General features: G+C 45.0%; 1 protein-coding gene across 3 annotated transcripts in view; it reads right to left on the reverse strand.

The window, feature by feature from the left end:
- Nucleotides 1-26462, reverse strand: part of DYNC2H1 (dynein cytoplasmic 2 heavy chain 1) — a 464482-nt gene that overhangs the window by 192974 nt on the left and 245046 nt on the right. For all 3 annotated transcript variants that reach the window (XM_090030141.1, XM_090030133.1, XM_090030125.1), the window contains exons 80-82: nucleotides 22387-22462; nucleotides 20693-20904; nucleotides 13264-13368 (exon numbers count right to left, since the gene is read on the reverse strand). In XM_090030141.1, the coding sequence (XP_089886267.1) occupies nucleotides 13264-13368; nucleotides 20693-20904; nucleotides 22387-22462 (393 nt within the window). The remainder of the gene's footprint in view (nucleotides 1-13263; nucleotides 13369-20692; nucleotides 20905-22386; nucleotides 22463-26462) is intronic.

Consider the following 26462-nt stretch of genomic DNA (forward strand, 5'->3'; position numbering starts at 1 on the left):
TAGCCCGTCTCTGTTGATCCCCTTTAGGATACCATCACAAAAACATAGTCCAATAATCAAGCTGCGAGTCAATGCCTTAACAGGCTCTCGGAGCAACTAACATCGTCCCATGCCCCTTAAGACTATATCCAAAAATTCAAAAACAAAACAAAAAAAGGAAAAGAAACTCCTTGGCACCTGGATCATAGTCAACTAAGATGAGCCTTGAGACTGCACCCAATTAATGGCCAGAAGGATCGCTTGATTCTCGCCCTGACCTTCCTACCCAGGGTCAAGACTGCTGGTATCCTCAGTGGGGAGAAGCTGGCGCCGAATGAAAGGACTACAGTTCCCAACATAAATAAACATCCACAGAAGAAGAAAGAACAACTCAGGAAACTGAGGGGCAATAACCCCTGCAACTCACAGACCCTTCAGTGCAGGTTCCATCCCTTTAAGCTTTTCTGGGCTGTCCTCAAGCAGTGCCTTGCCTCAGTGCTTGCTGACTTTTTTGTCAGTGCTTGCTTGGACTCAAAAGTGGTCCTCCAACCACTCTGGCCAGTGTGCCTGCCTCCCTCATCTACTGCTGGGAAAGCCTCCAGTGTCTTCTTCATCTGTCTGTCCCGGTCCTCCCCCAGCTGCTCCTCCCCAGGGTTGGAAGTACTGCTTGGCATGCTCCCTCCACCAATCCACAGGGAGCACACACTGTGGAAATGAGCAATGTGCCCCACATTCTGGTCAGGCTTCTCTCTGCTCCTGATGGGGTAAGTATTCCCTGTTCCAGTTTCTCAGGGCTTTTCTCCCACCCCGCTCTCTTCGTCTCATGTAGAGCAGTGGTAGTACTGCCACCCCTCCCTAGTGCCAAAATACTAAGCTCTGCGGGGCAGGCCTAAGCTGGGCCATGACACCCCTTCTCTCTAGGCTACCAGGTCAGGGTCAGGCTTCACGTCCTTCTTTCAGTGGGACTTGGCCATGTCCCCTCCCCCATCCCTGTGGGGCTAGGTCACAACCCCTTCCTCCCTTCCCCAACCCCCAGAGGGCTGGACTATGTACCCTTCCCTCCACTTGGCCAGGCTGGCACTAGACCCTGCCCCTTCCACTTGTGGGGCTGGCTCAGGACTAGGTCATTGCCCCTCCCCTCCCCCTCCATGAGGCCATGTAGGGCTGACCCAAACCCCCTTCCACCACACAGCTGGATCGGGGCCAGGCTGTGTCTGTCCGTCCCCACCCCCCCAGCCTGATGGAGCCTTACTGAATTCAGCCCACAGATGAATTGGGCCCTTCCCATGAAACCTGCCAGCCAAAAATGTTGAGCAACACTGCACCAGACTATGCACTTTCCATATACCTACTGAAGTCCTTTTACACAGCTTCATTCCACACAGTATGCCAACAATAATAAAATAACCTTTTAAAAATATGCACAAGTTCAATCTTTGATAAACTGGAGAAATTGTCCAAAATCAACTGCATGTAATTTAACAAGAAGAAGTGCAAAGTCTTTCTTCTAGGACAAAAAAATCACATGCACAAAATACAACCGGGGAAGGACTGGTTACGCTGAAATACTACAGGAAAGGATCTAGGAGTTAAAATAAACTGTAAATTAAACTGTAAAATGAGCCAACAGTGTGCTCTTATTGCAAGAACAGCTAATAGCATACTGGGTTGTAAGGGAAGTGATTCTGTTGACATGCACTGGTCCTTACCTGTGTTCAGTTTGGGGCCCCGCTTTTCAAAAAAAGATGAGGAAAAAGTCTAACAGAGAGCAACAAAAGTGATATGAAGCTTAGGAAAAAGCTTTCTAGGAAGGCAGAAAGAACTAGGATTATTCAGTTTAGAGAAAACATGACCGAGGGGAGTTTTGATAATAGTCTTCAAATACCTGAGCAATAGTCTTAAGTGGCAGCAAGGGGAAATTTAGGCTGGATATTAGGAAGAATTTTCTCTCTATGAGAAAGTTAAGCATTGGAACACACTACCAAGACAGGCTGTGAAATAATCTCCAACTCTGGATGTTTTTACGACCAGGTTAGGCAGACACTTGGCTGGAATGTTTCAGTCAAAAACAATCCTGTCTTGAGCAGGATGTCAGACTATATAACATCCTGAATTCCCTTCCAAACTTAACATTCTGTGATTAAACACATTCCCATGTCTCTAGATTTTAAGACCAGGGAGGACTAGGTTAATGTCCTACAAAATAAAGGCCATTGACCATAAAGTAATTCCTGCATACATCCTAAGACTAGAATAGACCTCAAGAACCATCTAGTCCAGTCCTTGTACAAAGGCACATAATTTCTGAGCCATCCTAAAGACAGTCTCTTCTTAGAGATCTTCTAAAATGAGAGTCTGCAATAACATTTGGCAGTTTGTTTCACTGCCCCTCACTTTGGAAAATAAAGAAGTTTTTTTTCCAGAGACTTAATCTAAATGTACTTTGCTGTAGTTTATACCCACTGCTCTGTGTCCTACCCTCTGTGGCAGCGATAGCAATAATTTCTCTATTTATGGCAGCCTTTAAAATATTTGAAAACTGTTATCATGCTCCTTTATTCTCCTTTTCACCAAACTAAATACACATAATTCCTTCAACCTTTCTTCATGCAGCTTGCTTTTCAACCCCTCTATTATCCTTGCAGCTATCACTTCACATTAAATCTATAACTTCTAGTAGAGCTAAAGCATATCCTTCATAAATATCCAAACATGATTTAAAGACTTCAAGATACAGAGAATTCACATCCTGAGACAAAAATGTAACGGTTACTTGCTCTCATCATTTAAAATGTGCCTTGCCTCTATTCTGATTTTTTTAGCTTTATCATCCAGCTATCAGAACGTGCTATGTCCTCTACTACCAGAAAACTTCTTCCTATCTTTCAGTACAAACAGTGATCATGTCGCCTCTTAAGCTTTTTTTGGATAAACTGCAATGAGTTTCTTTATTCTCTGTCACAAAGTCATCTCAAAATGAGGAATATTTGGGGGCATTTGTGGAATATCATGCATAGGTTTCCTGAATTAGATTTACTGATAAAATAGGCAGTTTCTACTTACAGCTAATGCTAAGCTATGTTTAGGTTTGCTACATGGTGCGTGGTTTCTCTTGGCAACTCTGGCTTGTATGGACTATGTTATTTGTTGCGAATGTGTTTTTATATTTTTATAGTGTGACCAGGATTGAATAACATGGTAATGATTAAGTTAAGTAGTACTCTCTGAACAATGAGAGTCACAGTTAAGAAAGAATCAAAGCCTAGATAGCTGAGAGTATTAATCATTGAGAATTTGCATCTGGAATGACATATCAAGAATGAAAATGAGCTCAGGAACATGGACCACAGACCTCCCATGAATTTACATTTTCCATGCTAACATCTAGAAACAGTTGAATCAGCGACTTGTATGTTTCACAGTAAGGGGAACAAAAGAAAGATTATGACTCACTTGTGTACCTGATAACCAAGGATACGGGAATAGCAATCTTTATGACTGATATCTCATAGTTATAATTCAATCAAGGATCACAGCTGACCTGTTGATTGGATGCCAACCAATGAAAGTAGGTTATATGCTTAATATTCACATACTTCCTGAGAATTCAATAGAAGAATGCAAACAGACAGACAGAATAGAATACTTAAGATGTTCCATGACACAAATGTTGTCTCAAGATACCCAGAACATAGAGGTGATTTAGCCCCCTGCTGACCTACCTGTGCAGTGTGGGTTGGTAAGTTGCTGCTAGGAAACTGACATAGGAAGTTGCATTTTGACAGTAAAAATGCAGGGGTAGGATCATACATACATTTTCTGTTTTATTTCATATCTGTCTGCCTCAACATTTTGTCTTTGTTCTTATTATTTCTCAGGTTTTATATAAAACCTTTTGGCTCTTATTTTATCTTACTCATTGCCAGTGGTGTGATCCCAGAATATTTGACCAAACAGGTGGGTTTATCCTCTGGGTGAGAAGACCTATAATTTCTAAGCATGAGCTAGATAAAAAGTGTGATTCTTTATCTGGCAAAATCTCTTCTGCTAAGACGGATTAAAGCCTGAGTAAAACAAAGCGCTGAGGACCCAGAGGGGAAGGGAATCAGATGTCGAAGGTGAGTGGTTGCTCCTTAAGGAGACGATCCTCCATGCCCAAAGGGAGGTAATCCCAACAAGGGTCAAAGGGTGCAGGAGGGCACATAAACCCCCATGCCTCACTAAGAGCATCCGGGAATGTCTCCTTGCTAAAAGGGAGGCATATACCCAATGGAGAGATGGGGTCATCGCCAAGAAGGACTATGTTATAGTCGCCCGAGGATGTAGGGGGGCAGTCAGGAGGGCCAAGGCAGAGTTGGAGATAGGACTAGCTTCCCGGATCAAGGACAATAAGAAGTCCTTCTTCAAATACATAGGGGGTAAAAAGAGGGTCCCGGGTAATGTGGGGCCCCTGCAGGACACGATGGGCAACTTAGTCATCACGCCAGATGACAAAGCTAACATATTTAACGATTTCTTTGCCTCTGTCTTCCTAAGTAGGGACCAGTTCAGCCACCTCCCTGCTGGGCCCCCCTCGGGCCCCGAGAGAGACACGCCTGGGCCAAGGGTTAGTGAGGAGTTAGTTAGGGTACTTCTGGAGAGGCTGGACGTGTTCAAGTCCGCTGGTCCGGACGATCTTCACCCTAGGGTTCTACAGGAACTGGCTGAGGTCATTGCGGGACCCCTGGCACGGCTCTATGAGCACTCGTGGTGCTCTGGCGAGGTGCCGGAGGACTGGAGGAGGGCCAATGTGGTCCCTATCTTCAAAAAGGGAAAAAAGGAGGACCCGGGAAATTACAGGCCAGTTAGTCTGACCTCAATCCCGGGTAAGCTCTTTGAAAAAATTATCCTGGCACACATCCAGGAGGGCCCTGCGGGGGAATGCATGCTCAGGGGCAACCAACATGGGTTTATCAGTGGCAGGTCTTGTCAGACCAACCTGGTGGCCTTTTACGATCAGGTCACCAAATCATTAGACGCGGGGGTTGCTGTGGATGTAGTCTTTTTGGACTTCCGGAAGGCTTTCGACACTGTCTCTCACCCTGTCCTCATCAAAAAGCTGGGAGACTGTGGTGTCGATGCCCACACGATCAAATGGGTCGCCAACTGGTTGGAGGGCCGCACCCAGAGGGTGGTAGTGGATGGGTTCTTCTCGACATGGAAGGATGTGGGCAGTGGGGTTCCGCAGGGCTCGGTCCTCGGGCCTGCACTGTTCAACATCTTCATCAGTGACTTGGATGAGGGGGTAGAAAGCACCCTGTTCAAGTTTGCTGATGACACTAAGATGTGGGGGGATGTGGGTGCACTAGAAGGGTGCAATAGGCTACAAGCTGACCTTGACAGGTTGCAACGGTGGGCGGATGAGAATAGGATGGGGTTTAACACTGATAAGTGCAAGGTGTTGCACATGGGGAGGAAGAACCGGCACCACACTTACAGGTTGGGGAACTCCCCTCTTGCCAGCACGGAGATGGAAAAGGATCTTGGAGTCGTCATTGACTCCACGATGAACATGGGCCGACAGTGTGGGGAGGCAGTCAAGAAGGCCAATCGTACCCTGTCATGCATCCACAGATGCATCTCGAGCAGGTCCAGGGAGGTGATCCTCCCCCTCTATGCGGCACTGGTCAGGCCGCAGCTGGAGTACTGCGTCCAGTTCTGGGCGCCACACTTCAAGAGGGACGTGGACAATATGGAAAGAGTTCAGAGGAGGGCCACTCGTATGATCAGGGGTCAGCAGGGCAGGCCTTATGAGGAGAGGCTACGGGACCTGAACCTGTTTAGCCTCCACAAGAGAAGGCTAAGGGGGGACCTTGTGGCCTGCTACAAACTGGTCAGGGGGGATCAGCAGGTATTGGGGGAGTCCCTGTTCCCCCGTGCGCTGCCAGGAGTGACCAGGAATAACGGTCACAAACTGGCGGAGGGTAAGTTTAGATTAGATATTAGGAGGCGCTACTTCACAGTCAGGGTGGCTAGGGCCTGGAACCAGCTTCCAGGGGAAGTGGTGCAGGCTCCTAGCCTGGGGATTTTTAAAAGGAAGTTAGATGAGCACCTTGCCGGGGTCATCTGACCCCGGTGCTCTTTCCTGCTAAGGCAGGGGGTCGGACTAGATGATCTACCTAGGTCCCTTCCGACTCTAGCTACTATGAAACTATGAAACTATGAAACTATGAAATGGAGTTGAGGCACCTAGACCCAAAGTTAGCCCCTGGAACATCTCAAATTGTTTTCAATAGTCAAACAACAGATGGCAAAGAGAAAGCTGGGACTTAAGGATACCCCTGAAGGTGGGAGTGCACTCTAGAGTGCACCACAGTCACCGACTCTAAGGCAGATTTTCCAGAACTCGTATCATTCATGTAGCTCTTTTCTGAATCCTTTCAAATGTGTCAGTTCCCTTGTTAAATTGTTTGGGTGTCACTTAATAAATTGACACCCAAACTGCTCTCAATATTTCAGAAGTAGTTTTACTAATTCCATATATGCATCATCTTACCTTATTTCTCTGCTAATTATGCCAAAGAACCACCTTTGTTTTACTGGCACTAACATTGAACTGGGAAACTACATTTAATGTTCTTTTCCCCTCTCTGATGTTAAGTCCTTTTTCATATCACTGGTTTTGATTACTTTTGAACTTATGTTCTAAGTTCCTAGATAAACAATACTGCACTTAGATATATCAAAACACAGTTATTACAAGTAATATGGTATTTCACAGGGATTAACTGAGAACAGGGTGCCAGTGTACTTTGCACAGTGCACAGGAGACGGACACTGAACTGAGACCAATTTACCTGCTCATCCAATTCATCATTTATCATTCTACCAGTTTTTGTACCATCCACCATTGTTACCAACAATGATCACAAAGACTAATGTTAATCATCAATTAAATCATACATATACTGTGTGCGTGTGTGCGCGCGCGTACGCGCACGCACTATTTAAGGTTTAGAGTGATTTGTCATTTCAGTGTATAACTTGTCATCCAGATTTGTTAAAACTGTTACAAAAAGCAAAGAAAATACAAACTAAGGAATAAAGATTGCTCCTAATGATTTTGTTAACACTACTGAACAGATTCCACTTGCAAGCTGAATCAAACTTGGTCTTTGACATGAAGGTTATCAGAAATTACAAACAACAAATCTGAATGAACATAAGGAGGGTTAATTCATTAATTAATATCTCCCTGCATACCAGCATTTCCTCCTTTCCATTCAGATACTTGGAACCATCATTAAAGCTCAACTCAATGTCTCCTTGCTGCATCTGGGAATGTCTCCTTGCTAAAAAGGAGGCTTATACCCAGTGGAAAGAAGGGGTCATCACCAGGGAGGACTATTCTGTATTTGCTCGGGGATGTAGGGGGGTAGTTAGGAAGGCCAAGGCAGAGATGGAACTGGGACTGGCTTCCCAGATTAAGGACAATAAGAAGTCTTTTTTTTAAATACGTAGGGGGTAAAAAGAAGGTCCCGGGTAATGTGGGGCCCTTGCAGGACGACATGGGTAACTTGGTCGTCACACCAGACGGCAAAGCGAACATGTTTAACGATTTCTTTGCCTCCGTCTTCTTAAGTAGGGACCAGAACAGCCACCTCCCTGCTGGGCCCCCCTCGGGCCCCGGGGGAGGCACACCTGGACCACAGGTTAGCAAGGATTTATTTAGGGAGCTTCTGGAGGGATTGGACGTATTCAAGTCAGCCGGTCCGGATGATCTCCACCCTAGAGTTCTAAAGAAATTGGCCGAGGTCATTACAGGACCCCTGGCACAACTTTATGAGCACTCGTGGTGCTCTGGTGAGGTACCGGAGGACTGGAAGAGGGCCAACGTGGTCCCCATCTTCAAAAAAGGCAGGAAGGAGGACCTGGGAAACTACAGACCAGTTAGTTTCACCTCAATCCTAGGCAAGCTGTTCGAGAAAATTATGCTGGCACACATCCAGGAGGGGCCAGCAGGAGACTGCATGCTTAGGGGCAACCAACATGGGTTCATCAGTGAAAGGTCCTGTCAGACCAACCTGGTGGCCTTTTACGATCAGATCACCAGATAATTAGATGCAGGGGTAGCAGTGGCTATAATCTTCCTGGACTTCTAGAAGGCTTTTGACACTGTCTCTCACCCTGTTCTCATTAAGAAACTGGGGGACTGTGGTGTAGACACCCACACAGTCAAATGGGTCGCCAACTGGCTGGAGGCCCACACCCAGAGGGTGGTAGTGGATGGGTCCTTCACAACCTGGAAGGACGTGGGCAGTGGGGTTCCGCAGGGCTCAGTCATCTTCAACATCTTCATCAGCGATTTGGATGAGAGGGTAAAAAGCACCCTGTTCAAATTTGCTGATGACACTAAGATGTGGAGGGACGTGGGTACACTGGAAGGATGCAACAGGCTACAATCAGACCTCAACAGGTTACAAGGGTGGGCAGACGAGAATAGGATGGGTTTCTACACAGACAAGTGCAAGGTGATGCACCTCGGGAGGAACAACCGGCACCATACCTACAGGTTGGGGAACTCCCCTCTTATCAGCGTGGAGGCGGAAAGGGATCTGGGGGTCATCATTGGCTCCAAGATGAACATGGGCCGGCAGCGTGTAGAGGCAGTCAGGAAAGCCAACCGCACCTTGGCATGCATCCACAGATGCATCTCGAGCAGGTCCAAGGAGGTGATCCTCCCCCTCTATGCGGCACTGGTCAGGCCGCAGCTGGAGTATTGCGTCCAATTCTGGGCGCCGCACTTCAAGAGGGATGTCGACAGCATGGAGAGGGTCCAGAGGAGGGCCACTCGTATGATCAGGGGATAAGAGGGCAGGCCCTATGAGGACAGGCTGCGGGACCTGAACCTGTTCAGCCTCCAAAAGAGAAGGCTAAGGGGGGATCTTGTGGCCTGTTATAAACTAGTCAGGGGGGATCAGCAGGCATTGGGGAAGTCACTGTTTCCCCGAGCACTGCCAGGAATGATGAGGAATAACGGTCACAAGCTGGCAGAGGGTAGATTTAGGTTAGATATCAGGAGGCGATACTTCACAGTCAGGGTGGCTAGGGTCTGGAACCAGCTTCCAAGAGAAGTGGTGCAGGCTCCTACCCTGGGGGTGTTTAAGAGGAGGTTAGATGAACATCTTGCTGGGGTCATTTGACCCCAGTATTCTTTCCTGCCATGGCAGGGGAGTGGACTAGATGATCTGCTCAGGTCCCTTCCGACCCTACAAACTATGAAACTATGAAACTCACCTAGACATACAAACACACAATCACTGTAGCAAACTAGTCCAACAAATCACAACATGGTGCTAATTATTATCCACACGCTATAATGTTCCATACCATAGTCTAGATTCCCTGGAAAAAGGAGTTATCCCAGAAAACCTGCTAGCCCTGCTGGGAATTACAGTTTCATTAACAATATCTTATTGTCGACTGTCACAAGCAGATGATAAATCTGATAAAATGAGTGGGAGTTTTCTACTCCTGCCGCAATGGTCGCCTACTAATTTTTCTACAAATAGATGTCTTGTAAATTTGGGTGGTTACATGATTTACTTGAAGTGTGAGTGAGTTCAGAGTGACCTAGACAAATTGGAGGATTGGGCCAAAAGAAATCTTCTGAGGTTCAACAAGGACAAGTGCAAAATCCTGCACTTAGGACAGAAAAATCCCATGCACCACTGCAACCTGAGGACTGACTGGCTAAGCAGCAGCTCTGCAATAAAGGCCCTGGGGGTCACAATAAGCTGGATATGAGTCAGAAGTGTACCCTTGTTGCCAAGAAGGCTAATGGTATACTAGGCTGCATTAATATGAGTTTTGCCAGCAGATCAAGGGAAGTAATCATACCGTTCTATTCAGCACTGGTGAGCCATATCTGGAGAACTATGTCCAGTTTTGCCCCGCCCCACCCCCTCTCCCCACACTAATCGGAGAGAGTACAGAGGAGAGCAACAAAAATGGTGAGCAGGATGGGGCACATGACTTATGAGGAGAGGCTGAGGGAACTGGGTGTATTTAGTTTGGAGAAGACTGAGAGGGGATTTGATAGAAGCCTTTAACTACCTGAAAGGCGATTCTAAAGAGGATGGAGCTACACTGTTCTCAGTGGTGACAGATGACAGAACATCTTGCTCCCTTAAGTTGCAGCAAGGGATGTTTAGGTTGGATATTAGGAAAAACTCACTCACTAGGAGAGTGGTGAAGAACTGGAACAAGTTACCCAGAGACATGGTGGAATCTCCATCTTTTGAGGTTTTTAAGGCCTGGCTTGACAGCCCTGGCTGGAATGATCTATTTGGGGATGGTCCTGCTTTGAGTAGAGGGTTAGACTACATGACCTCCTGAGATCCCTTCCAACCCTCATTTTCTGTGATTTTATGAAGTCACTGTGCACAGTCTAGAAGGCCAGCTAGCTGTGGCACCTGACTGCTGAACTGAATGCTATAGCCTTGGCTGAAAATCTCACAGATCTTGCAAATTTTGCAAAACAGGTTGTGATCACAGACATTCTGAGAACAGCTTAGAAAAATCTCTAAATCCCGCCTAGCAATAGCCCCCACTCATCTGCCAATTGTATTTTGAGAAAAAGACCCTTGTGTATAAAACAGAAATTTCCATTGATTTTACTGGCATATGCTTTTTGGTATCTGTCATGATATTCTTTCACTCCTGCATCTTGGAGTAGCTACATGCTTGCCTCTTTATATGCTTTCTCTTGTCACAGTATTTTCATTCATCCCTCACTACAACTTCAAAAGAACAAACAACAGAATAGCTGTCTCAGGCCTGGATTTTCCTGGCAGGCGTTTGCCCATGAGCTTTTTATCTATTACACCATCTATTAGATCTGTCTGGTAAAGACCATTTTCTTACTGTCAAATCTGGAAAGAAAAGAGAAGAAAAACAAAAGAACAAAACTCCCCCAAAATGCTGTTTTTCAGTCTTGTCATGCTTACAGCAAAAACTCTCCCTCATTTCAGTATAGGACAGGGGTTGGCAACATTTTTGCCCGGAGTGCGAATAACACCCTAACCTCGAATTATGCCGGGGCAGATGGTGGGAGAACCACGAGGGACCTGATCCATGTTGCTGGAGGTGGATTCACGTACATTTCCAGGAGGACAATGGAGGAGGGGCCAGGGTTGCGCTGCCTGGGACCCTTCCCTGCCATGCGTCCCAAGACGTGCATGCAGCTACCACCAGCCACAGAGCCTGCGCTGCTTGCAGGAGGCAATGGGCAGGCATAAAGACAACTGAGCCAGGGTAAGCAGGCCAAAGACCGGGAGCCACACAGGCCTTGGGAGAAATAGGCCTGAAAATGGGCAGGTGAAGCCATAAGCCTGGGGAGGAAAGCCTTGGCAGAGAAAGGCGTAGGGGGCAAGTAGTGGCCTCAGAAGAACCAGTCCAGAGGGTCAAGAGGCCCAGTGGGGGGGCCAAGAATGGAACCAGAGGGTCCAGGAGCCCAGTGGGGGGCGAAGAGGAGCTAAAAGCAGGACTAGGGGGTCCAGGAGTCCAGCGGGGATGGAGGGGGAGGTTGAGAGTGGGACTAGAGGGTCCAGGGGCCCAGAGAAAGGCTTGGGAGTAGGACCAGAGGGTCCAGGAGCCCAGCACGGGGGTCAAGAATATTTAATAAGCACCACTGAGTGATAACACTGCAAGGCTTGGGGCACGGTCTAGGGGCAGATGGAGCCATGCAGTTAGCCCTTAAGGCAATGACCATGGGCACCTGGTGGTCATGAGAAGGATATCAGGTTTGGGAAGCCCTGGGACAGCCTCCCTTATCTGAAAAGGGATACAGTAAGGCATGGCAGGAGAATGAAGGGTGACTGTCCAATGAGAGCAAAGTGAATAAGGGCTGAGGGGACTCCAGGGGCTTTATGGCCACCCTTGGAGAGAACCCCACTACACTTACTCACATGGAGAACACTACTTAGATTTACCCCAGCGTTTAAGGAATAGCTCTGTTATTGTCTAAGCAGGGGTACAGGAATCTTGGACAGCAAATGCTGCTCCAGCAGATCTGGGTGGCTGAAATTAGTGGAAGATTCAAAACAGTAAGACTGGCAAGGAAGAAGAAATATTATAAATTACTTGCTGTTAATAAAAGTAAAGTTGGCAAAGGAAATGACAGAAAGCAAAGCAAACTACCAATAGGCAGAAGTGTTAGTGGCAAACTATGGTGTGGTCAGAACTGGGCGTGCTGAACTACTGCTTCTAGAATAGCCAAAAGATAGATAATAAGCTGTGCCTCACAGAATTGTGTCAGGGCCCCTCTCCCCACACAGGTAAAGGCACAATGGAATCTTATGTGTGATTCACATAATCATGCCTCCTGCCATGCCACATCATGGCTGACATGATCTCCCAGCCTGAGGGGTGCCTGAAACCCAACTGGGTCCTGGTACCAGGAGACATAGTGCTAGGACCCAGCATCTGCAGCTGCTAGGGCTCAGTCCCCTTAGTTGCAGGACTCCCAGCCCCAGCTGGACACGGTGCACCAATGCAGTTGGGAGCCTCATTAGCTGAGGGGGCTCCCAGCCGTAAGTGAGACCCTGCTACATGTGCAAACTAAAGCTTGATAACACCCAGCTATAACGTTAGAACACATTTTTAAGGTCTTACTTTATAGCTGGTTGGAGCTTTTTATGATAAGTACTCTGCACATCTAGCTAGTCTCAACGCAGTTGTGCAATTAACCAGTTAATTGCATAATTGCACGACACGTGTAATGTATAGAGGGCGCCTAGAATAGCTGAAAAGTAGGGAACAGACTGTACACCTGACATAATTGTGGGAAATATAGGCTACAGAAAACCTGAAACATTAGAAGCCCGTCAACAGAAGTTACTTGCTCTCAGCAAATGGCATGTTTACAATAATGAAAATATAAGGAAATGTTTCAATTTTAAATCAATTTAAAAAAAAATTCCCACAGCACAACAGACTTGGAAACATAAGATGTTGGAAGACTACTTGCAATAACTCAGACTAACATTTGATAACGTTGATAAAAACAAGAAATTACAGAGATGCTTTTGTAATTTCTTTTTCCATTCAAAAATTCTAACAGACATTACACAGAAAAATTCAATATTTGACAGGAAAGAGGAACTGAATATGTACCAATCTTGCCTAATTTATTTTTTAAAATCATATTTATGAATAGATTTCTGGTCTCTGTTGGCAAGTACTAAGATTTCTTAGCTACCAAGCACTGTAGCATTTAAAAAAGAAAAACAAAACAAAACTTACCTGGGAACTGATCATGCGTTGCGATGAGCGTGCAATATTGGCAGGCAGGCCAAAAAAATCAGGTTTATCATCTTCTGGAAGGCCTTCAATTGTATCACGGTAATCCTACATAAAAAGGAGGATACAGACGATTATAGAATTTCTCTGTACAATCGCAGCTTGTGAAAGTAACAGTCTATGCTGAAAGGAATTCTAGCATTCCGTTTTTCAAATCTGAATTCTGATCTGGTAGTATTTAAAACCAATTTAATAACAGCATTTTGTGGACATCTAAAAATGGCATTAAATATGGAACAATGACTCAAGGATGTGAAGATGTGACATTTTATTGTCAAGTTTATAATGGAACAATGTGGTGAAGTAAAAAAGAATTCTGTAATTATTTCAGTATACAGTGGGCAAACAGCAGGTTTAGCCTGATAGATTCCCTAAGTTGAGGAAGAACATTCACTTTAACCTAAACAATAAGTATAATTATTCCACTATACAGTCTCTTATTGTAGAGTAATTACCACACTTCAACTGAAAAGTGTAGAAGTTATGTTAACATTAATAGTCATATAGGATAGTAATATTGACAGTAACTTGACATAAAACGTTTTCACTATTTGGAATTAGAAAACACGAGTCACTTTCTTCTGCATAGGTGCAATCCACTGAACACTACTAGCTTCCAATTACATTTAAATATTTGTAATCAAAATATATCATTAAAAGAGGCAACCACATGGTGGTGTGGGAGGCAGAGAGCTGTGTGTATAGCTAGGATTAGAGTTATTAGAAGCATTCTTCTGATCCAAGACATAAGAAGTAGGGGTGCACTGACAGAGATTTTGTGGGCTGATACCCATAGCCAGTATTTAAGGAGGCATATCGGCCAATATTGCTCCAATTTCCGATACAGCTGTGTGCAACTGGTAAGTCTGTTGTGGGGGAAGGGGAAGGGAGAGAGAAGGGGTGTGGGCAGGGAGGGGTGTAGATCAACACCCCACACAGTGAGAGGGAGGGGGCAGGGGCAAGCCTGTCCAGCTGATATCGGACCGATATACTGATGCACCTCTAATAAGAAGTTACGGTGGATTGGGGCAGAAGGAATATCATAATGTAGGATGCCTTTTATTGCTGCCCTAAAAGCGTATATACTAAATGTGTAGAGGGCTGACTTCACCTGATAATCAAGAGACTGCATGCACTTAAAATCTGATCCTCTAGTCACTCATTGGGATTACTCAGGTAAAGATAAGCATGTGTGTGATCTTTTGCAGGATTAGTTTCTTAGAGCCATGGTTCACTAACATACCTAATATTAAAGCCTTCCAGTGAAAGGTATGTATTGAAATATACACTATGAGTTTGCATTATTTCCAGAGACATGGCCTCAGAATGAGAGGACCTTGTCATCAGACTGTATTTACACAAAAAATTTATCACATATGCATTCTACCAAATGTATGAAGCGTGCTTAGCATTACATCTTTAAGGCAGTGAGAAGTACAAAGACATGAATTGGGAGTGTTGAAAAGAAGAGAGATCTAAACTACTTGATGAAATGACACACAAATCAGAGGGCCCTTTCTGTTTTACTTTTCCATACATGAAATTGAAATCAGGCTTTAACCTAAGTTTGTCAGGGGATGGGGATCCACAGGAGCAAGAGAAAACTCAACAAGGTGTAGGGACCTGCCCAGGTAAGAGCTCAGGTATATACCAAGGGAACAGTTGTCTCTCAGGAACGGGGGGTGCCCAGGGCTCTCTCAGGGGGATTAAGGTGTCTCTTCACTAATGCAAGAATCATGGGGAACAAGCAGGAGGAGCTTACTCTCCTGCTTGCAAGTAGTAAAATCGACCTGGTTGGCCTAGTGGAGACATGGTGGGATGAAACTTTTGACTGGGCAGTAGACATAGAGGGCTATAGGTTGTTTAGAAGAGATAGGAAGGGGAAAAAAGGTGAGGGGTTGTGCTCTATGTTAGGAAACAGTATACCAGTTCTACCTTCCAAATGGGACCAGAGGAAGGCTTAACTGAGACTCTGTGGGTCAAACTTCAAGGACGGTGGGGGTAGAGGGATCTGGTGGTAGGGGTTTACTATAGGCCACCACACACCACATCAGGAGGAAGAGCTGGATCTTGAATTCTCCAGGCAGCTGGGGGAGGCAGTACAGGCAAAGGATGTTGTGGTCATGGGTGATACGAATTACCCTGACATCAACTGGGAAGAGCAGTCGGCCAGGTCTAGCCACTCATGAAGGTTCCTGACATGCATACAGGACCTACACCTCGTGCAGGAGGTACTTGTCCCCACTAGGGAAAACTGCATGCTGGATCTGGTATTAGCCTCTGGGAACGACCTGGTGGGGGAAGTGCTAGTACAAGGGAGGCTAGAGGATAGTGATCATGAAATGAAACAGTTTGCTATTCAGAGAAAGGTGGGGAGGGTAACTAGCACAGTGCAAATACTTGACTTTAGGAAAGCCAACTTTGATATGTTCAGGGCAGTAGTCAGGGAGGCACTCGGAGCCCAGGGGGTAGCTAGTATGAGGGTCCAGGAAAGGTGGTCCTTCCTCAAGAAGGCTATCCTTGGGGCACAGCAGGATGCAATTCCTCTGCGCAGGAAGGTGGGAAAAGGGTCCAAGAAACCTTCATGGCTGAGCGTGGATATCCAGGCTGGCCTGAGGGCAAAGAAAAAAGTATACTGGCGGTGGAAGCAGGGGGCAGGGACAAAGGAGGAGTACACCCCTCTGACCCAAGCTTGTAGGGATTTGGTAAGGGAGGCTAAAGCAGCACTAGAACTTAGATTAGCTTCTGGGATTAAGGATAACAAAAAGTCCTTTTTCAAGTATATAGGTAGCAAGAAGAAGTCTCGGGGTAACACTGGACCTCTACGAGGCAGGGCAGGGCAGTTGGTGATGGACCCATGAGAGAAGGCAGAGCTCTTCAACAAGTTCTTTCCCTCCATGTTCCCGTCTGCTGACAACGGGGTGCTCCTGGGTGATAGCATAGAGAGGCCAAAGAAGGATGCGAGTCCCCCAACTGTTGCTTCAGACTTAGTTAAGGATTACCTGGAGGGCTTAGATGTGTCCAAGTCAGCGGCCCCGGATAACCTTCACCTGCGGGTGCTGAGGGAATTGGCTGGTGTCATCGTGGAGCCATGGGCATGGCTGTTCGAGGACTCCTGGTGCTCGGACCAAGTCCCCGACGACTGGAAAAGGGCCAATGTGGTCCCTATTTTCAAAAAGGGGAGGAAGGAAGAGCCTGGCAATTACAGGCCAGTCAGCCTCACTTCTACCCTGGGGAAGGTCTTTGAAAAAATTATCAAGGGCCGCATTTGTGAAAGCCCTGCAGGGGAAGTGATGTTGAGGGGTAACCAACATGGGTTCATGCCAGGCTGATCCTGCCTGACTAACCTGGTCTCTTTCTATGACCAGGTAACAAAGAGCTTAGATGGGAAGGAGGAAGTCGATGTCATCTTCTTGGACTTCCAGAAGGCCTTCGACACAGAGTCCCACCCAATTCTGGTGGGCAAGCTGAGGGACTGCGGCATTGACGAATGCACAGACACATGGGTGGCAAACTGGCTCCAGGGGCACACCCAGAGGGTGGTGGTGGACGGGTTGATATCAACCTGGGAGGGTGTGGGCAGCGGAGTCCACCAGGGCTCGGTCCTTGGGCCGGTGCTGTTCAATATCTTCATTAGCGACCTGGTGTGGAGAACACCCTGTTCAAGTTGGCTGATGACACCAAGCTGTGGGGTAAAGTGAATACACCGGCAGGCAGGGACTGCATCCAGGCAGACCTGGATAGGTTAGAGAAGTGGGCGGATCTGAACAGGATGCGGTTCAACAAGGACAAGTGCAAAGTCCTGCACCTGGGGAGAGGGAACCAGCATTATGGTTATAGGTTAGCGGCTGACCCTCTCAGCAGCACAGAGGCAGAGAGGGATCTTGGAGTCAGGATTGACTCCAGGATGAATATGAGTCGCCAATGCGACGAAACAATAGGCAGAGCCAACGGCACCCTGTCATACATCAACAGGGGCATCACTAACAAGTCCAGACAGGTCTTGTTCCCCTTCTATGCGGCACTGGTCAGGCTGCAGCTGGAGTACTGTGTCCCATTCTGGGTGCTGCACTTCAAGAAGGACGTGGAGAACCTGGAGAGGGTTCAGAGGAGGGCCACTCGTATGGTTGAGGGCCTCCGCGGCCAGCCCTGTGAGGAGAGGCTGAGGGACCTGAATCTCTTCAGTCTCCGCAAGAGGAGACTGAGGGGGGATCTTGTGGCTGCCTACAACCTTATCAGGGGACAGCAGCAGGGTCTTGGGGAAAGTCTGTTACCAGGGCCCCCCTTGGAGTCACGAGGAACAATGGCCACAAGCTGAGGGAGGATAGGTTTAAGTTAGATATTAGGAAGAACTACTTCTCTGTAAGGGTGGCCAGAGCCTGGAATAGGCTTCCCAGAGAGGTGGTGCTCTCACCTTCCCTGGAAATCTTCAAGAGGAGACTGGAGCGGCACCTGGCTGGGGTCTTATGACCCCTCCCACCCCCAGTGCTCCTTCCTGCCCATGGCAGGGGGTTGGACTAGATGATCTGTCTAGGTCCCTTTCGACTCATTGATTCTATGATTCTATGAAATCTTGTTGTAACACTGTACGATCACTTCCACAGTAACAAGTTGTCATGCAAGTGTGTGGCATGTAGCATGTGTGTGTATGAGAGAGAAACTATACACAGTGTTACAAATGGGATTTTGATCTACATCTTGGGTGTGCTTTTGTGTATGTATATACACAGACATATTTTTATATATTTCAGGTGCATAATGGTACATTGGCAGCAGATGACTTAAACTGGCATAGCCCCATTTAATCTGAGTGCAGTGATTTACACTAAATTGAATATCTGGTCCTAAGTCCTGATTCAATGCAGACAGTCCTAAATATTTTTAAGAGCAGACAATAAATACACACATCTAAGGAAACCAGTTTTCCCAAATTCAGTGGTGTTACATCTAATTTGAATAGTCTCTATTAGAAGATACGTGGGTCCACCAAATTTGGTTCTAGATAAAATATTTCAAAGTTCCCATGTGCCACTAATTTAAATCAGAATTTTCTCAAATTATAAAAGTCATTAACAATTAAATCCAGAGATTCAGGTGCCAAAACAAGGTTTAGGTAGGTTTTAAATTCCCAGGAATACCTTGCCCAGCAACTACCTAACCATGGAAGCTAATGAACTCATTCAGTACTTCTACTTTATAGGAGAAAGTGCCCCTAGATGCCTAAATTTAAGCTTTCATCCATGTACAAAGGCACCCAATCTGAAGAGATAGTCAGATAACTCCTGCCTAAGCTCTTCTGAGATCCAAAGTAGAGCTGGAGAGGCCCCTAAATTCTCCCCAACTCCCTGAAGGAGTCAAATAAAGTCAGATCTGATCAGAACATGCCTAGCTATGTTAGAAAAGAAAAGGCTGAAGTACTCAATGCCTTTTTCACTTCAGTCTTCACAGGCAAGGTCAGCTCCCAGATTACTGCACCTAGTCACACAGTTTGGGTAGGAGTAAGCAGCCCTCAGTGGCAAAAGAACAGATTAAGGACCATTTAGAGAAGTTGGACATGTACAAGTCCATGGGGCTTAACACAATGCACAATGAGGGAATTGATGGATGTGACTGCAGAGCCACTGGCCATTATCTTGGAAAATTCATGTCAATTGAGAGAGGTTCCAGATGACTGGAAGAGGGCAAACAGAGTGCCCAGCTTTAAGAAAGGGAAGAAGAAGGATTCAGGGACCTACAGACCAGTAAGCTTCACTTCAGTCCCCAGAAAAATCATGAAGTAGGTCCTCAAGGAATTCATTTCTAAGCACTTGGAGAAGAAGGTGATTAGGAACAGTCAGCATGGATTCACTAAGGGCAAGTTATGCCTGAACAACCTGATTGCTTTCTATGATGACATGACCAGCTCTGGGGATGCAGGAAGAGTATTGGACATGATATACCTTATCTTTAGCAAAGCTTTTGATATAGTCTTCCACAACATTTTTGCAAACTAGTTAAGAAAGTATGGGTTGGATGAATGGGTGGATAGAAAACTGGCTGGATCATCAGGCTCAGAGTCTAGTAATCAATGGTTCAATGTCTAGCTGGCAGACAATATCAAGTGGAGTGCCCCAAGGGTTGGCCCTGGGGTCAGTTTTGTTTAGTATCTTCAACAAGAACCTGGAAGACGGGATGGTGTGCACCCTCAGCAAGGTCTGCAGGTGACAACAAGCTGGGTGGAGCAGTAGATACACTGGAGGATTCAGAGAAACCTCAACAAACTGAAGGACTGGATCAAAAGAAACTTGTGAGGTTCAAGAAGGACAAGTGCAAAGTTCTGCACTTAGGACAGAACAATTTCATGCACTGGTACAGGCTGGAGACTCACCAGCTAAGCAGCAACTCTGCAGAAAAGGACCTAGCTGTTACTGTGGACAATAAGCTGAATATGAGTCAGCAGTGTGCCCTTGCTGCAAAGAAAGCTAATGGCAGACTGGGCTGCATTAGTAGGAGCATTGCCAGAAGATCAAGGGAAGTGATTATTCAGCACTGGTGAGGCTACATCTGGAGTACCATGTCCAGTTTGGGGCCCCCCACCACAGAAAGGATGCAGGCAAATTGGAAGGAGTCCAGCAGTGGGAAATGACAATGGTCAGGGGGCTGAGGCAAAAGATTTATGAGGAGAAGCTGAGGGAACTGAGCTTATTTAGACTGCAGAAGAGAAGACTGAGGGGGGATTTGACAACAGCCTTCAACTACCCGAAGGGTGGTTCCAAAGAAGATGGAGCTCTTGAACTCTTGGCTCTACAGTGGTCCTTTTTCTTCAAACAGAGGGGAGGATAACTCAGGGATTTCTCTTGGGAGATGGATGTTACTATTCTCTCAAGCTGAGAAGGGCCTTGAACTCAGATCTTCCCCTTCCTAGTGACTGCTCTAATCACTATTGTGTAGTGCTTAGTTGGGCGCTTAAACTCAGAGGAGGAACAGGATTTCAGCCATAAACCTGTGCTCAGTGTTTTCTATTAGCTAGTTCTAGGTGCCTCCCTGCTGAGCCTCCAGACATTCTGAATTATCATTTGCACTTGTCTAATTCTCCTCATTCACTACACGGGAATCCTAGATCTCTATTTCTCTCTATTTGGGTCCCTTAGCTGGGACACCAATTTTGTAAGTTTGTTGAAGCCTAAAAAGGAGGCATCTGTTAGGCTGATTTGGATATGGTCCCTTTGGTACTTCACAAGCCTAGACCAAAACACCTTCATTTCCCACTGATTTCAGGTAGACTTCAGAACCTTGCAAGAGTCTGTCATTAATTAGCACGTTCAGTTGTTAAGACAGCACTGCAAGAAAAAAATTCAAATTCAATGTCTGACGACATGGCGTGCGTACTTACCAAAATGCTGCAGGAATTGGGTAGAGAGATCGAACATGGGAATCTGGTCATCTTCTTGCCCCTGAGATGTGAACCACCAATGATGGTGGAATTGAAAAGCTGTTCCAAATAGGACCGAAGGACTCTCATATCAAAGTAATTATCTATGCGGCCTCCATAAATGGCATTTTCAAACAAACCATGCACAAACTCCCACTGAATATGTTTGGCACCTAAAAGATACAAAATGTTAGTTTTACTTTAACCTTTTGCATTGTGAGATAAACATTTCCCTGTTGTTATAGTTAATCTTCCATGGCATAAAGAAATACAAAGACATCCAATAACTGATCCTTACATATTTTGTTTCTTAACTTGTACCCAAATAACATTAAATATTGTAATAGCTTAATTTTTATTATTTACAAAAGTTATTTTCCCCAATGATAAGAGCCTAAGCTAACTTCTTTTAAATGCAATTGAAAATCAGACATATTAAAGAAGTTGTGAGGTACTTTCTATGTAGATGTGTTCATCAACCATATTCATTTGGAGAACAAAAAGCACTATTTGATTGGGAGCCATTACAAATTTGCATCCTTTTACCATCTTGCTTAGTACTTCACAACTCTAAAGCTTTAGGCTGCAGTCCTATCAGACCTCATAAAATAACTGGGATGATTGAGTGAATAACTTACCAGAAGGAGACTGTTAATGGAGATGCCATCTTCAGATGAAATATAAGAAGCTAAGATCTTTTGTGATCATAAAGATCACATAACATGGTATATAAAATTAATGTTGTTTCTATTGATGTCCTTGCTAATTCAAACAGTTACACTTTATTTATGTATAGCTTACAGTGCTGAATAAAATATATGTTTTCTCTTACTCCCCATCATACTTCTCGAAAACTATGAAAACAGCTAAAATGTTGTGATTTGTATTGTGGATGAATGGATTACTTGATTCAGTATTAAACTCAAGCTGTTTCTGTTCATTATCAACACTCCAAACACTGCAATGATCTCTTCTGGGAAAAGCCATCTTCACTACAACTGTTATGACCAGAAGCTCGAGGAAGGCTCAAGTCTCAGCATATTTGCCTCCTGCCCTGTGCACAGCTCCCAGATGACCCTGGTCTGCACTGACTGGAGATGGCTGGGCACATTTCCTTGGAGCTGGAATAGGGTGTCAAACCCTGAAAAATGATCAGAAGGAGGATGGGACAGGGGCTCAAAGTGGGGGCCTTCTCTCAGTTCCAACCACCCTGGGTATCCAGGATAGTTTGTAGCTATCAAGTGGCTTCAGGCTGTGTTTGATAGCCCTGGTTCCTACTCCGGGGCTACACAGGGTCCCAGGGCAAGAGCTGGGCCTGCATGTAGGTGGGGAAGCAAAGAAGCAGTTCCTTATCAGCCTCTGGCTAAAGAGCCTGCCTTAAGGTGATTTTTTTGCTTTCCAGACAGAGAGTTGGAATGCCTCAAGCTCTCCCACCTCACCACATTTTCCAGTGCTACAAATTTCCTGGAAATTGCTGGAACTGAATGCATGTTCATGGCCAGAACTATCAACCTTCAGTCAGCTTTCATCAAAATAAGTGCTTTTAGAGACAATCTACACTCTGCTAACTTTATTGAGATCTAAAATTAAAGAAACCCAGAAAATGATTAGCTGGGATAGAGAAAGGAGTTGGTTAACTTGCAGGAGTGCCTTACCATCAAAGAGCCTGTCAATAATGTCATACCCTGCACGGAGATCAGATAAAGAAAATTCATAAAACTTGGTCCAACCCTGACATAAAATAAACAAAACAAAGTTAATTAGTCAGGCATCAGTAAATATTAAATGAAATGAAAAAGCATACAAAAACAACTGCTTGTACAATATGTATATGGTTTCAGACCAAGAAAAAAAGAACTATTTCATTTATAAACCGGTGTCTAGATATACACAAACAGGAATGCAGAAAGGAAGTATGACAGAAGCATCTCTATCAAGACATTTACTTAGTTCTACGAAATAAATTCCATCATGTGTATGTTTGTCTGAGTAGAACTGACATCATTTCCCATCATAGAAATAAATATATTATTTTTAATTCTATGATAATCTGAAAAGCTACTGGAAAATTATTTATGTAAACATGAGACTTGGCCCTCCCTAACAGTGCTTATTGCACCTCTTGTTGACAACTATTACTAGACAGTTCACTGACTCACTCCCTTACTCTTGATGGCCTTTTGAATTTTAGTTCCCTTTGGGATTTTAATACGCAGGTCTGGTTTTCAAACCAATGCTCACACCATATGCTGATCATTCTCCTCTGCCTTTTAAGTAACCTCTATACCAAGGAAAAATTATGGGAAAAGCAATGACTACATACTTATATTAAGTAATAAATCAAATCCCATCATGCTTTTACTTCTGCTAAAATGGCCCCAAACTCTAAGACTGTTTGGAGCCAGGAAGAAAACATACCAAAAAGACAGATTTATGAGTAAGCTTATTATTGATGCCCACCACACATACATGGCCTGCCAGGAACTTGTTGAGACAGAGTATCTGCAGTGTTGCTAAATTCAAAAACAGTTCAGAAACTGGAAGAAACTAAGCTGCATAATATTGATAAATTATATGGAAATTTCTGTAATACATATGATAATATACCTTGATGAAATACCTTGGTGGTTTGCTGTAAACATAGATATTAAATACAGGGATACTGCATAGATTTGTTGAGTTTGCTCAATAAATTGCTGAAACCACTGCAACAGACCCAACACTGGATAACCAATAGACCCAAGCAAAACAAAAGGACAAAAAAAAAAAAGGAACAGGAGTAGTAAAACACAGTATAAGGATATGTCACTGCTCTTTGATCATGCTCTTATTCATCATGATCCATTACTTAACTGACCAGTTTGGTCTTCGGAACACTTTTCTCTAACGTATAGTCAATAATATATACAAACAAAAAGGTATGGTATATCTATTAAAAGGGAAAAATAATAGCTGACTTACAGAACTCAAAACAAGAGTTAATGGGGTCCAGCAACAAATGGGGGGATTTATTCTCAGATCAAGGCTGTTAGAAGGTTTGAGGCAGAAGGCATGTTCCCTCTCACATCTTTACACCATGGCTCCTGCTTTTTTAGCTATCCAATGGCCCATTTCAACACGGTACATGGAAGAAAACCCCACCCAGACTATTTTATAATTTAGCAAATAGGATGCTTGCCTAGGAAGTAAAGAGGTTAGGGTATGAATCCCCAAAGGCTAAGACAGACCTAAAATCACAAGTTTCCAATTTCCTGGTTGTGTTCTAACCACCAAATTATAGCACTACAGAAAAGATGGGTAACATCACCATCAACAGCCTACCCTCAGAAGCAGGACTGTGTGTTCTGGATCAGAAGAAATCTTACAATCTCCAAACAGCAATGGCACATATTTGTAAGTAACTTAAGTACAAGTGGAAATGTTGATTAAAATAGATTACTCAAATCAAGAATTTTCTCTTGATGATTTAAGGCAATGTTTTAAATTGCCTCTATTAAAAACCAAGCATCCCTGAGGCTTTGCAGCAGTACCACCAAACACTACTGAGATTAGGATCAATCCTTTTAGCTTCCTGTTTTTGGCCTCGGTTTAAACACTCAAACTTTGCTGCCTCAGTCAGAGGAAAATTAAAGTTGCACATCGTGTTTAAATAGTCATGACTCAAAAATAAGTCAAACACAGGGCAGATTCCTTGTTATAAAGAGCCCACGCACCACAAACCTCTGCTTTCTTCATCATGGATCCAGTTGGCAAAAGAAAGAAAGAAATGCATACTGGGGTTCTACTGAGGGACCTTCAGTACAGTACTTAAGATTAATCATGTAAATAATCCCATCCTCCTTTTTATCAATGATTAGTGAGATAGTAAACTTCCACTCTCCTTTCTTAGAATTAAAGTAAAAGCCGCGTTATTCAGCACTTTACAAGCTGGCATGACCTATTAACCAGCGTGCCGGCTTGTAAGGTAAAAGTGAAACCGAAAGTGCCCACTGTGGCACTTCTGGTTTCGCTGAGCACCCATGGCCCAGGGTAAAGCAGCCTGTGCTGCCAAGCCTCCACAATAACAGTTCTTTTCTCCTTTCGCTTCTGCCCCCATCCCTGTCCCTCGCAGCAGGAGGGGCAGTGACACAGGAGGAGGGGCAGTGGTGCACTGGACACAGCAGGAGAGGCGGCCTCTTGGGTAACCAGCGTATTTTGTTATTTGGCACCCCCGATTCCCCATGGGTGCCAGATAACAAAGCTTTTGCTGTATTACTTTCTTTCCAAAGTCTCCACCAAGACTAGCTATCCATCCCACCCGTAATAATTTACAGCTCTCAGTTAGTCTTTAATTCCCTTTTAGGAAGTGAATTTTTCTTATGACAGACAGACAAAGTTCTTTGGGTAAATGTAATATATTTTATTAGACCAAATAAATAGTTGGAAAAAATTGTTCTTTGCACACTCAGGTACAAATACTCTTCCTCAGGCATAGTGAGAGTGGGTGTTTTGTATTCTCCAGGATAGAATAGAAGTCAATATGCAAAATGCAGTTCTGTCAAAATACAAATGTATGGCAGTGAGGATCAGAGGCTGTGGGAGGCAATAGGTGAGAGGTAGGTGGGGGGGGAAGGGGAATGTTGACCTGGTGATAGAATGTAGCTGGTAAAAAGTAGAGAGATCACCTAGGACTATCAAATGGCAGGCAGGTTATAATGTGCCATAAATCCAATGTCTATATTTAATTCATGATTTTTTGTATCTGGTAGATTTATGAAGTGAAGTTTCATAGATTTCATAGACATTGGGTGGAAGGGACTTTGGAAGATCATCGAGTCCAGCCCCCACCACCCAAAGGGCAGGAAGTCAGCTGGGGTCATAGGATCCCAGTAAGATAAGCATCTAATTTACTTTTGAAGGTGTTCAATGTAGGTGCTTGAACCACCTCCGATGGCAGACTGTTCCAGACCTTGGGGGCTTGGACAGTAAAGAAATGCTGCCTTATGTCCAGCCTGAAATGGTCTCAGAGTAATTTATAACCATTCAACCTTGTCTCCCCTTGGGGCGCTCTGGTGAACAAATGTTCCCTCAGATCCTGCTGGTCACCCCTGATAAACTTATAGGTGGCCATCAGATCACCCCTGAGCCTGCGCTTTTCCAGGCTAAAGAGCCCCATGGCTCTCAGCCTGTCGTCATAAGGTCTGTTTTCCTGACCTCTGATCATGCACATGGCTCTTCTCTGGATTCTCTCAAGCTTCTCCACATCCTTTTTGAATTGTGGAGCCCAAAACTGGATGAAGTACTCCAGTTGCGGCCTCACCAAGGCCAAGTACAAAGGGAAAATGACATCCCGGGATTTGCTTGAGAAGCATCTATGGATACAAGCCAGTGTTTTGGTTGCTTTACTAGCTGCAGCACTGCATTGCAGGTTCATTTTCATCTTGTGGTCAATCATGACCCCGAAGTCTCTTTCTTCCGTAGTGCTAGCCATTGTAGCTCTGCCGAACCTATAGGGATGCTGTAGGTTTTTCCTGCATTTTTCAGCATTAAACACCATCAGGGTCTCATCCACCTATTTGCTAAGCCTGTCCAGGTCAGCCTGGATCGCCTTCCTGTCTTCTGGTGTGGATGCTTTGCCCCAAAGTTTGGTGTCATCGGGGAACTTGGCCAGTCCGCTTCTGACTCCAATGTCCACATCATTAATGGAGATTAGCAATATAGATCCAAGGACAGAGGTCTGGGGGACCCCACT

This window comes from Crocodylus siamensis, chromosome 1, assembly GCF_052110815.1.
Source record: "Crocodylus siamensis isolate JL-2025a chromosome 1, ASM5211081v1, whole genome shotgun sequence".
Lineage (NCBI taxonomy): Eukaryota > Metazoa > Chordata > Crocodylia > Crocodylidae > Crocodylus > Crocodylus siamensis.